Below are 13,058 nucleotides of genomic sequence, written 5' to 3' on the forward strand. Positions count from 1 at the left end.
ACTTACATGTTCAAAAGTTTTAATTATGTACACATATAAAAAGTACAATACAAAGGAAATTAAACTACTTTGCAGTAATCCAGCACAACAGACTAATAGCAAGCAAAAATAGCTTCTTAAATCTGGGTGGCTGAGGGGATTACTGAGCCGCCAGCGTTCCTAACTAGCCTCTGACAACATATGGCCTCAACGTGGGTGCAAATGCAGGGCCTTGTCTGTGCCGCACTACTCCAGGTTAATGTGTTTTTACATAAAACACACTCTCACAAAGAGAAGTGAGTGTCTTCCTTACATGTGGCAATTTCCCACAATTACCAGCTCATGAATTCTTCTGCTTGTTCACCCGGTCAGAGAGAAAGAGGTGTAAATCAGCCAAGTTGTAAAAAGGGCTAAAATATTAATCTGCTCCTACAGATGGTGTCTCAGGACAGGGCGAGAAAGGGGGCATCACTGCGCCCCCAAACACTCCAGGAGAGCAACCTCTGTGCTCGCCTCCCATGTACACCGACCCCATATTTGACTCCAGGTGAGAACTGCTTTACATACCCTATCAATGATGTCATGTTGAGTTTTATTTCTGCTGAATCACATGATGCTCTACGAGAAGATAAAATCATCCTTCCATGTTTTAAACATTCAGATCGATGACAAATTAACAGCTGTGACTAAAAGAGTGACGAAACAATGCAAAATGCAGAAGATCGTTTTCAGTTGTGATACAAAGTTAATATCCGCTCATTATGGGCATGAATGTTTGAATAGTTTTAGCCTTTTAAAGATTTCTTTTTCCACGGCTGGGATGATTTTAGAGCACCCATCTTTCATGTGATTAAAAAATAACTTTGAATTTAGTTTGGATTTTCTTGAATTCAAAGAGGGTCAATGTCATACATAAAGGCTCAAATATTTACATACACCCTTGCCAAAATATGGTAAGTGTCCTCTAGCAAGTTGGAACTTTACTAGACCCATGGTAGCCACCAACGAGGCATAATTATTGTTGGATATTTGACAACTCATCTGGGCAGAATTGGTCAAGTTCATTTGAATTGGTTGGTTTATCCACACGTTCCACAAATTTTCAGTAGACTTGAGGTCGGGGTTTTGGTAAGGGTGACAGTTTGGTCTTCTTTCAGTCCTTGGTAAAGGTCTAAATAACTTGTACTTACATAAATGATTTTTAACTGATGATCTTTGAATCTGCAGTGGTTTAGAAATGACTACAAGAGACCTTAAACAGTTCAGAGAAATCATTAAAAGCCCCAAATTAACATGAAATTAATGTCCATGATGAGTGAATGTAAACTTGTGAACTGCATGAGGTGTAATAGAATTTTATTCTAATACTTATTTAAAAAAATCAAAAAGACCAAATGAGTTAATATTGTTAGGAATAATCTAAGCAATGCAGCACTGAAACAGTCACAGCACCGCTAAAAATAAAACTGCAGAAAAGAGGCGCATAAAATGACCTCTGGTGAGTTTGTTGATTTTTTTTTGTATGTAAGAGAGCGAGCCTGGTAGACAAAGTCCTGCGAGGGTGTTTTTTGTCACAGAGTGTGTCAGCCCTTCTGAATGCGTCGTGACTGAGTGACGGTGTCTTTCTGGATGTGTGTGTGTGTGTGTGGACCTCTGGAGACCTCCATTGGCCCAGCTTGCACGGTGGCGGGGGTTGGGCAGAAAATATTTCATAGTGTGAGTGTCGTGTGTGTGTGTATGAGAGGTAGCATGGATGGGTGGTTGGGGGGCGTTTGTGATGCTTCAAGTGAAGGGACAGGCAAGCTGATATGCTCCCTGGGCCGTTCCTTTTTAATGTATGACAGCTAAGTCAGCATGGGGACAGCCATCCTAGTGGTTTGGCCCTGGGCACTAACACACACGCATAGACACACACATACACACACAGACAGGCTGACAGAAACAAACCAACTCACTAAACAGCATAACAGCACAGAGAATGGTCACAGAGCCTCCACAGGAGATGCAGTACGCTAACAAGCCAATGTAAGTCCTCTTAAAATTTCATTTCAGGATTGATGCTTTGTTTGTGCGTTCACCTGTTCGTGTTCAGCCGTATACACGAAGACGCTCCTTGGAAACTGACGTCTCTGACATGCATCTGCAGGTTTTGTGAATGGCTTGTTTTCAGTGCACTTGTCTTTGTTAATGCGAATGTCACTACATCTGGCGAATCAAGCGTCGGGCAGTGTTGTCTGCATGTATATCAGGATAAAAAAGCGTAATCTTTTGTTTGTTCACTTCTAGAAGAAGTAGGACAGAAACTGCCTCAAGTGATGGATGCTTGGCTTCAAAAATTGTGCGCCAGCATGTGTCCCAGTGTGACAGCGTGAAGCACGACTGCTTGCCTGCCTTGTTATAAATGTGAAGGCAACCTGGGAATGTCTTCCTCTTGTTTGAACTATGTGAAGTCATGTGAGTTTTTTCCCCCCTTTTATTCTCTGAACACTTTCTCTGATCCACAGCAGAGGAGCAGATTGATTGTCAGCTGTGTGGGTTCAAAGAGGCACTGTGTTTATTAGTTTGGCTTTTTGTTGCCTCTGGTCAGTATCCTGCTGACTGAGAGTGAACACGCAGCATTTAATCACATCTCCAGGCTTCTGCCTTAAAGGGCACTGAGAACCTGTGTGTACCCACAGGGAAGGTGCAGGGAATGATGGGAAGCTTGCTGAATCCAGTTTAAAGGCCGCTGGTTGCCAGATTGTTTACAATATGCAGCTATTCTTGGTTTTAAAATCAACACTCAAGACCTCTTGAGCACTCATCTGTGAATGTGCAAAGGTTTCTTAGCCTGTACTGAAGTGAAAATTCAAAGGCATGTAAGCCATGATTGCACAGATATATTTAATGAGTAACTGGCTATTTTTCAAAACCTGCATATGTTCCGTTCCCCTATGGAAAATGAGGTGATTACCCAGGATGCGTTGGCTGTGTGTTTGGCTCTGAGGCCTTATATCTATACGTGAGCCAGCAGCCATGATGTAAGGCACCATGCTTTCATCCATAAGTGGAGAAAATGAGATGCTGGCGGGTTGAAGAGGAGGTGGAGGAGGAGAGGAGAGATTAGCTGGAGCTGAGGTTATGCTTCTCCGTGCTGATGACTCACCTCACGGTACACAGAGAGAAAGCACTGCGACAGCGCTGAGGTGTGACTGTGTGTGTGTGTGTGCGTGCGTGTGCGAGTGCTTCATTACTCTTGGTCTTCTTGGTGCAGTGCATTCATGTGAAGAGGACTTTCTCTGTGAACTCCTCTTTGTTTGGTGCACGAGTAATAAATCACAGTGTTACAGCGGTTGTGGTTCTCGGGGCTTTCGTCCAGGTTTGGCTCCTCTGGGAGCAGCTTCCGAGTCCTACAAACCAGCTTTGATTCTGCTGTGCAGAAAGAAGTGGACAAGCAAATGGAAGGACACAAGAAAGAAGGGCAGCCCTGTGTGTCCTATTTACTTGCTTGGAAAAAAAAGAAAAGAAAGAAAGACGAGGACTTTAGTGTGTTAATTGTGCACACGTGTACCTGTGTGTGTCTGTGTGAGCACGCTGGTTTTGGTGTGCGTGAGCGTGTGAGTGCGCGGCGCACAATAAGAGATGTCAGCAGTGGGTTCTCATGTGAGAAGGGTAATGATGGGGACGGCTCCTCAGTGGAGATGCAGAGGAGGGGGATGCCAGTGTGCAATCAAAGTGCTGCAGTGGAGTGTGCATGGAAATGCAGTGGGCTTCAGACTGCAGCACAGCCACTGACCCACTGTTGTGTTAGTGCTTCCCCACTGACACACTACCACTGGTTTCCATACACACTCCCTGCAGTGTGTATGTGTGCATGTGAAAACAAAAGACAGAGGGAGATAGAGAGAAGCTTCGGTAATGTCTCTGTGTGTGTCCTCAGCAGTTTTCCTATCATTTAATGGCTGCCGTGTCTTACATGACTGATAATGATGATGTGCAGAGTCTGATTAATCAGGGGACTTATCTGAGTGGCATCCTAGTCAATGGGAGGTGACACGGTGCTTTGCTGGTAGGTTTGCTGGAGTGCAACTCTGCACTGATGATTCCATTATCGATGTATTAGCTGACTGTTGACAGGGTTCAAGATGCTACGAACAGGAAGCAAAGAGGCTTTTTTTACATAAGAAACTGAATTATCTAACAAAGTCTACAGGAAGGTACCGCTAATGATCTATCCATAGGTTTTTTTTCTGCATATCCAAGGCTCAGGGTCACATCTGGCCTGAAGTCTATCCCAAGGTGTCATAGGGGAAGAGGTGGGTTACACCTTGGATAATTTAACTATCTATCACAGCCATTCATATCTACATTGACACCAATCACCAATTAAACTAATGTCTTTGGACGTTAGTTTAATTGGTTCACAGGCTCACAAACTCCACACAGAAAGGCCCTGCCAGCTGCACTAACCACCACACCACCGTGCCGCCCTGACACTAATAGAAGATCATTAAATTCTACTTTGTGCTGTTTTCTAATTACACACAATTTAGCCGATGTACTTTCAAAACAAACCAAAATCCTACACCGTTACTCTCACCTCATATCCTCACTGTCATGAGTTAAAAATGAAAGCTACGCTAACATTACTACACATTAGATCATTTTATGTCTATCTTAATGTCATTACTGGGCAATTCTGTGCATCTTTAAGAAATTTTACTTAGTGATTTCTACACAAATGAATGAAGTAAATGAGATCTATGATATGCATCCAAAGATTAATCAAACTGAAATATACTGACTTTGAAAATACTGGAATTTAAAAATATCTGAAATATGAGACCAATGGATGAAAACCTAGTGTTTATATAGTTATAGCAATATGTATTAATTGATATCTTACTTTATAGTCTGTCTGCTCCAGAAACCTGTGTAGGAGCCAAGCTCGTTTCAAGGCTTTGCAGGTGCATTTAATGTCTATGCATATAAATCACTATATGTTTTATTTTGCTTTTAAACTGAATCATATTTACTTTATGCACACTGAAGCCTTTTCATCAGCAGGTACTGGATGAATGAACTTATGGACATATGAGCACTGGGTGAATTTAGGTTCCTTTAAAGCCCCGAAGGCTTTTCTGCTTCCAGTCACCCAGAAGTAACTAGCTGGCAACCACCAAAAGGGCTGTTTTACATTTCAGAATACGCCTGATGTTCATTCTCAGCATATCAGCTCTAGTTATTTCTAAAACATCATATCCTATATGAACATTTACTCTAGAAGCTCACTGTACCGTTACACACGCAGTGTCACCCTGCGTTTGCCAATGAGAGTTTAACACTGTCAGTTGGGTAGATTAGGATACTTTCGCGGATAGAACACACGACATCACGGGTGCAAACATTTTTAGCAGCGTCGGCCACAGAGGGATTTGCTCCCCTGACACTGGCAGCTTTAGTGTCATGCTCTGTCTGTTTAGCTGTATGGTGGAAATCATTTGGATGACGAAACCGTTGCCAAACTTGATTTTTCATTTTGATTTTTTAAAATATAAATGAAATCATTAGCTAATGCCTTCAGCTCACAACAGTTAAATGATCAATTCAGCTGCTCGCAGCAGACGTATGTAGTATAAAACCTCCCCAGTTTCCATTTATCTTTTGTTTATGTCTGAGCTGGTGAGGGTGAGAGGTGCAGTTCAGAAACTCAGGTGTCCTCTAAGACTTCAAAGTCTAGACTAATCGACTTACTCTGAAGCTTACAACGGCACCTCTGTGTCAGTCTATTGACTGGGAAGCAACCCACGCCAGCGTCTGTTTGCTGCTAATGACAGGTGGTGTGGGCACTGAGGCAGAGCTACTACGACCACACTTCACTCCAATTCAGCAATCACAAACATAATCAAAAAGGCAGAAAAAAGCATTAAAATATTGCTTTTACATTGGATAACTGATATTAGATATTTTTTGTTATAAATGCTACCTCATGAACTGCAATCAAAGGTTTAGTTCATATACCATATTTGCCTTTTTAGTTATTGGGGCTTAAAAATAAAACAATTTAAAAGAAAATGGTTCTTATGCACTCTCGTAAAACAGAAACTAGACGAGACATAAATCTCTTTGAATAGCTGATGGTTGGTTGTGATGTGAATATGTATAAGGCAGTTAAAAAATAATGTGGTTGTAAGAGGTATGAGCTCACAGAATTCATAACCCAGTGATAGAAGAATAAGGGAGCGTAATAATTCCCTGGAAAGAAGTTCAATAAAATAAATACGAGGGTGTCTCCAGTGAAAAAGTCCAATAAAATTACATCATACTGTGTTTGATACTCTGGTGAATATTCATTGTTCACATGCTTTATGTGCGGATGGGGTTAAGCAGACACACAGAACTGATGAATTTGTTGTAATCTTCAGACTTTCTCATTCATATAACTCTGCACTGGTTGTTATGAGCAACTGTGACAGCTACAAATCATTTTACTGAGCATTCAAACTGTATGAGGTTTAAAAGACAAGTCTAAACTGTGAACACATTCCACTTATATTCACCCTGGGTTAGGGTTAGCTCATACTGTCATTGCATGTCTTTCAAAGTGCAGCCTCTCTCTGCTCAGTTAGCCTGCATGCATTGCCCTCTGGGTGCTCAATTTCTTCTTTCTACATCCCAGACAATGAAAACTGGACAGGAGACTCACAATTAAGTATGATTCTCATTGGTGTCTCTGTGGTATTTGCAAGCCTTGTGGAAAACTCTCAAGGTAAAATTACTCACCAGCCGTGTCCTGTTACTGTCTACTAATCTATGTCATACATAAATATGAAAACAAAGCCAAAAAATGCACAGTAACATAAGTAATCCGTTACTTTCTGTTATCCTTTGGAAGTTAAGAGTAATCACCAAGGACCATCAAAATCTCCAAGTTACTGGTTACATTCACTGGACATTCAGAACTGAGTGAGAACTTTCTTTTTCTTTTCTTTTTTTAAACTCAAAATTATATGCTAATCGGCATAAAATGATATTAAAACATACATTATGACCCTCATTACCAGATAAAATATAAGGACTTTTTTTTATATGATCACCAAGCTATATACTGTTTAAGTCTAAGCACATACAGGCTTATGGGTTGAAAATACTTGGGGTCAGTCAGACCTAAAGCATGATAAAAATATGGCATTTCTGTCTGAGTGCGCTCACTGGTCTTTTTTCCCCTGCGAGGGGTGGCTGAGGCTCAGGAGGTAGACCAGATTGTCCAATAAGTGGAGGACTGCTGATTTTTCCCGTCCTCATGCAGAAAACTCCTCGGGTGGGACACAGAGCCCCAAGTTGCATCACCATTGGTGTGTGACAGTGCGGCCATATAGACAATCTGCTGCATTAATCGGCCTCAGTTTTTTCATCTCTTTAGTATAATAGAAGCTTATCTGTATGTCACATGTTTCCCATATGTCATAATTTATTCAGTAAGATGGGGATTATACTTGGTTGTGGAATCGGACACTGGCAGCTGCAGAAAACGTGGATCAGTAGTCATTCCTGTCATACTTTTTTTTGTACAACTGCCTGAAGGGTCCAATCTGGACCCTTATAGATGGATAAACACCTGTTTACACCTGTTTATTTGCATATATATATATATAGGGGTGCAACAATACTCGATATCGATATTGAACCGTTCGATACAGTGCTTTCGGTTCGGTACGCATATGTATCGAACAATACAAAATTTTTAATTTATTTTATCAACTTTACTTCTGACGATGCTGTCTGTGTTGAGCGCTCAGTGGATCTGCGTTCGACTACTCCACCTAGGCTGCACTTTCGAGTGCAGATCCACTGAGCGCAGCGCAAGCTAGCAAGACAGAAGCTAAGCTCGTTGCAACATGGCAACTGCCTCAACGCTACCCGAAACTGAACCTCCCCCACCCTCATTCAGATCTGGCGTTTGGAACTATCTTGGTTTTCATGTGAAGCATGACCCTGAAGGTAAGCGCGTCATGGACAAAAGTAAAACAGTATGTCGGATGTGCCACGCAATGCTCAATTGGCGGGAACTAGTGCGTTAGCTTGTTAGCTTCTTAACATGTTGACGTCGTCCAGCCCCACGCACGGGGCGATCCGCGGTAACTCGTTAACGGAGATTTGCCGCATTATGGCGTTAACGTCATTTTAACGAGATTAACGCTGACAGCACTAGTGGGAACACAACGAATATGACTGCACATTTACGCCGACATCATCCTAGTGCAAAGACAAGTGGAAGCAGACAAAAACAACAAGCACGCATGCTACAAACCTTACCCGAGTCATTTAGACAGCCGTTAGCACATGATTCTCCTTATGGGGACCTGATATGTTTAATATGCTGCTGAGAATATAGCCCAGAAGAAGCGGATAGTATAGCTTTTATTTTGGAAAGAGCCATTTCTCTGTAATAAACTCGATCTGTAATTTCTCTGTGATTTCTCGATCAGATAGATTTTTTTAAATTATTTTGTTGTTTCAGCAACATTAAATTAAAAAACTGCACTTTTGAGTTAAAATATATATTTCTAATTTTAATAAATGACAAATTATAAAGGCATGAACATTTTTTTGTATCGAAAAAATATCGAACCGTGACACCAAAGTATATGTATATTTATTCATATATATATATATATATATATATACACATATTAAAGGTGCAATGATACACAAAATTCACGCTTTGGTTCGATACTTTGGTGTCACGGTTTGATAATTTTTCGATACAAAAAAATGTTCATGCCTTTTTAATATATCTATTAAATATATATATGAGGCTACAGCAGCACAAATATATATATATATATATATATATATATATATATATATATATATATATATATACACATATATATATATATATATATTAAAATGCAATAAAACTGGTGGAGACATGCCTACTTATCCAGCACACCAGGACCCTTTTGAAAAAACAAAACAAAACGGAATTTAGGCATCATTCATCTATCAGGAGAGGCAGGGTGTTCAGGGAGCTCTGAATTCCTAGTTACGCCCCTGCAAGTCATTACCGCTTCCCGGAAGTATTACCTAACAAAGGTAGTCGACTTTAAAAAAAAGAACCAACCTTTAAAAAGTAATTAAAGGCAAACTTTCGACTTCCTAAATGGATGCTACAAGCGAGCATCTCTAAATGAATCGGTCCCTTGACCCCCCCTCCTCCTCCCCTCCCTCCTCCCCTCCCTCCCAGTCGCTCCCCTCTGACTACACTGTACACACACTCTCTCCCCTACCTCACACACACGGACGCCTGGACGCTGCAGCGTTTTTAAGAGAGTGTTTCCAACCCTGGGCAGGAAGGAGGAGGCAGGAGGAAGGAGATAATGTCCAAATCCTGACCGTAGTCATTAAAAAGAATACTAAAAAAAAAAATACTTAAAAAATCACAGTTCGGATGGATCGGCGGTGTGTTTGCCAGAGCTAAAAAACAAAGAAAAAAAAAAAACACGGTCAGAGTGTCATTGCAGACATGGGTCGCAGCGGTACGGCACCTTTCTCTCAGCTCCTCGGGGAGTGTTTTCACTGTCAGTCCTTCAGCGCTGGAAATGGCGTTGTGATGCTGAGCACGGAAGACGCAGCGGAGGCGGATGCCAGGGACTAAAGAAATATATGATCACCTGTGCTTTTCTTTGGGTTGGATTTTTAGTAGCGGTGGACAGTACCATGGTGAATTACCAGAAATACATTACTGTTATGCAGCTGGCTCTGGGGGTGACCGCCTCCAACAAAGAACATTGTCTTCCACCCAGGAAGCGTATGTGGTGAGTATCACTCGCGGTGCGGATGATGGTGATGATGGTGATGATGATGATGTGATGCAGGTTGAGGAGAGAAGGAAAAGGGGGGACTGCGATGAGCCGAGCCGTCGCCTCCCACATCTCGTCAAACGGATGAGCGGGTTATACGGAGCCAAAATGCGCCCGGCTCACTCTCCGAAATGACATAATATTCCTGTCAGCCACTGCAGCCGGTCTGCACCATGTTGCAATCGTTACAAACCCACTGTGGTCGATACACGGTGGGGCAAAGCAACTACTCCGCATGCTGGGAGTTTGCGTGCGTGCGTGTCAGTGCACCCGTGCGCGTTTGGAGACAAGTGGCTCTTTTAGCCTTGTCCTTCCCATGCATTAGTTTGTAAAGTTGAATGCGTAGGATGATGTCATAGCTCCATCGTGGGTTTTTTTCTTTTTACCCCCCTCATCCTAACTTCATGTGCTTTAATGTACTGTATGGCCTCCACTGCACAGCTGTTGTCACTGGAAATGTCATCATCAAGCTAATCATGTGGTAAACATCACCCCCTCCTCCCCGACCTCACTCCTGTTCCCAATGCTGTGTTGTAACTAGTTAATAAAATGTAAAGCATGAAACATGTTTCGCGCCTGTTTTTTTTTTAATGTCCTGTCCTGCAGCCAGGCCTCTGTACATCTCTCATTAAACATTTTTATCTCCATAATCTGCTCTCAGCATGTCTTTGTGTCTTGTCTACCCACCTATTCAGTGTCCCCATTACTCTGTGTGCCTGAACGCTACAGTATATTTCAGTGACCACCTCTCTTTCTTTCGCGTCCTCATGCGGCCTTGTTCATTTATTTACTCCAAAGGCAGCCTTCCTTTCATTCCCCTTTTTCCCTGACTGTAAGTAAGATTGCTCGTGGAGGCGGCTCCAACGTGTGTGAGACAGTATCCCTAATTACAGCCGGATTACCATCTTGTTTGAAAGCAAAGATGGTTAATTAGGAGTCAATAGACTCAATGGCACTCTGATACGGTCTAACGCAAATTCAAAATGTATCGCACAGTGTGGCACAGGCTAGTGTGGCTCCAGTGTGTGTGAGAGAGGCTTAACTGTTATCATCACCTGTTTTGAGCCAACCTAAACCATTTCCGTGACTGAGAGAAGAACAAAACACAGCCAGAATTTAACAGCACCTAAGTTAAATTACTTTATGTTATGATAACAGTAAGTTAGCAGTCATTGTTTGTTTGTTTTTTTTACTAATAAGATGTCCCTACACTCTTTTGTTGTGCCTTAATTCAAATATTTACTGCAGACACCATCCTTTATAAACAATAAAGAAGAGTCAAAGTGCTGCTGTAGCCTCAGCAGGGGTCAGGAGCTTATCACATGGAGCTTTTTATCTCTGGGTTTCTTTCAGCTAATCATATTCCTTAGTCATCGTCTTATTAGCCTAATTGCCCCCCATAGGAGAAGATAGGGGACTTATTTCACTGAGACTGAGGATTCATTTCATGTTTCTCCTCTTATTGTTGTTTTCATATTTACGCCTCTGTATTTAGGGAGGTTTTGGAAGAAGCTGCTTATTGTCTCCTCTAAAGCAGTGCACTGACAAAAGAGGCTAAAGTGATTGTGTAACTCTCAAAGTGATATCTGACTTTGTTAAAGCGAATACTTTTCCTTACAGATAAATCCCAGAAATTGAAAGATGAAGTGAAGTTTCTGCAGAGACAACCAGTGTTTGGTTTCTAAACTTTCTTCCACTGTTTGTCACTGAGTGCACCACAACAATCACTTTAACACTCATGCTTTTGGTTACACTTCACAAATTTTTTGAATCATGTTAAAGAGGTTTAAAATCTATCATGGGTTTTTTTTTCTTTTTGTGTGGTCTTTTAAATTTGCTTGAAATTGATGTTCTTTTACTAATGTCTGTATTTTGTCCGTGTCACATTACAGTGCAGCGCTATTCAAATTTCATCCAACATGAACTGATCTTTGACAAAAAGTGTTTTGGTCACTGTAGCAAGTCTTAAACATATTCTAGGTTTTATTTGTGCTGTGGTGTTCACTAATCTGCCAAATCATATGAAAACAAAATCATACAAATCATATGGAAAGAAAAAGGTTTGCAAGGAGGTGGGAATATATATATGTCAAGAGATTAAAAAAAAACTCTTCAAAGTGCATTTTCACATGAATGTATAATAACTTTAGGGAAAAATCAGTCAAAGCACTGTAGTGATGAGACATCAGCAGCTACAGTTAATATTATATTATAATTTTATCACGTAAAAAGCATGGTGCCATTTAAAAAGACACACATTTAATCCAATTCAGTTTTATTTATATAGCACGAAATCACAACAACAGTTGCCTTGAGGTATTTTATATTGTAAGGCAAAGACGTCAAAATAATACAGAGAAAACCCCAGCAATCAGATGACCCCCATTAACACTTAGCACTTGGCGACAGAGGGAAGGAAAAACTCCCTTTTTATCAGGAAGAAACCTCAGGCATAACCAGGCTCAGGGAGGGACAGCAATCTGTGGTTGGGCGTGATGGGAGGGACAGAGGACAAAAGACACATCAGATCAAAATCCCTGTATAGGAATTTCTTTTATTTATGCATTATTCAGATTATTTTATTGTATAATGCCTTGGTGCCACTGGATTTTAACATGTCTCACACTCATGCAGTTAGACAGAGGGTGGGGGTCTGGTAAGGAAGTTGGGGGAAGCAGACAACTCCACAGGAAGAATCTTTTGTCTCTTCATGACTCTGGGAGGTAGCAAGGGAGTGTGAGCCTTAGGGTGTGAAACAGCTGTGTACTGCCTTTTGTTTTTGAAGAAGGTATTTAAGTGAGAGCCACTTAAGAGACTCTGCTGACAGTCTGTCCCACGATCATGCAGGCTCTCCACCAAGCTTGGTTTTCTGTTCTTTGTTTGTGATTAAAGAATGTTAGCTACCGCTCACCGCTTGTCTGCAGGCTTTATTTAATGGAAAACTTCCACAACATCCCCAAGCATCAACCTTATCTCTTTTATTGTGTTTAACATGACCTGGCAGCACAGCGGTGCAGTGGTTAGCACTGCTGCTCCACACCAAGAAGGTCCAGGGTTTGACTCCACCAGCTGTCTGCAGTCTCTCTGCACAGAGCTCCCATGTTCTTCCACAACACTCTGGCTTCCTCCCACTGTCCAATGACTGTTAGGTTAGGTTAACTGGTGATTCTAAATTGTGTGAAAGCAAGCGTGAATGGTTGTGCAATTCTGTGTATTAGCCCTGCACCAGATTGG

The 13,058-nt window shown here is 41.5% G+C and overlaps 1 protein-coding gene across 8 annotated transcripts in view; it reads left to right on the forward strand.

Moving 5' to 3' along the window:
- The window catches only part of tjp1b (tight junction protein 1b), a 73,599-nt gene that overhangs the window by 684 nt on the left and 59,857 nt on the right, over positions 1-13,058 (forward strand). For 7 of the 8 annotated variants that reach the window (XM_086298972.1, XM_086298971.1, XM_086298969.1 and 4 more), the window contains exon 2: positions 415-526. In XM_086298972.1, coding sequence (XP_086155098.1) covers positions 415-526 — 112 coding nt within the window. Of the gene's footprint in view, positions 1-414; positions 527-9,237; positions 9,780-13,058 lie in introns of those variants that run through there. The other variant, XM_086298975.1, reaches the window with a different exon arrangement.

The sequence above is a fragment of the Aulonocara sp. 'chitande type north' Nkhata Bay genome, linkage group LG7 (assembly GCF_057382095.1).
Source record: "Aulonocara sp. 'chitande type north' Nkhata Bay isolate Kocher_YH1m ecotype deep benthic linkage group LG7, A_spYH_male_GT1.1, whole genome shotgun sequence".
Lineage (NCBI taxonomy): Eukaryota > Metazoa > Chordata > Actinopteri > Cichliformes > Cichlidae > Aulonocara > Aulonocara sp. 'chitande type north' Nkhata Bay.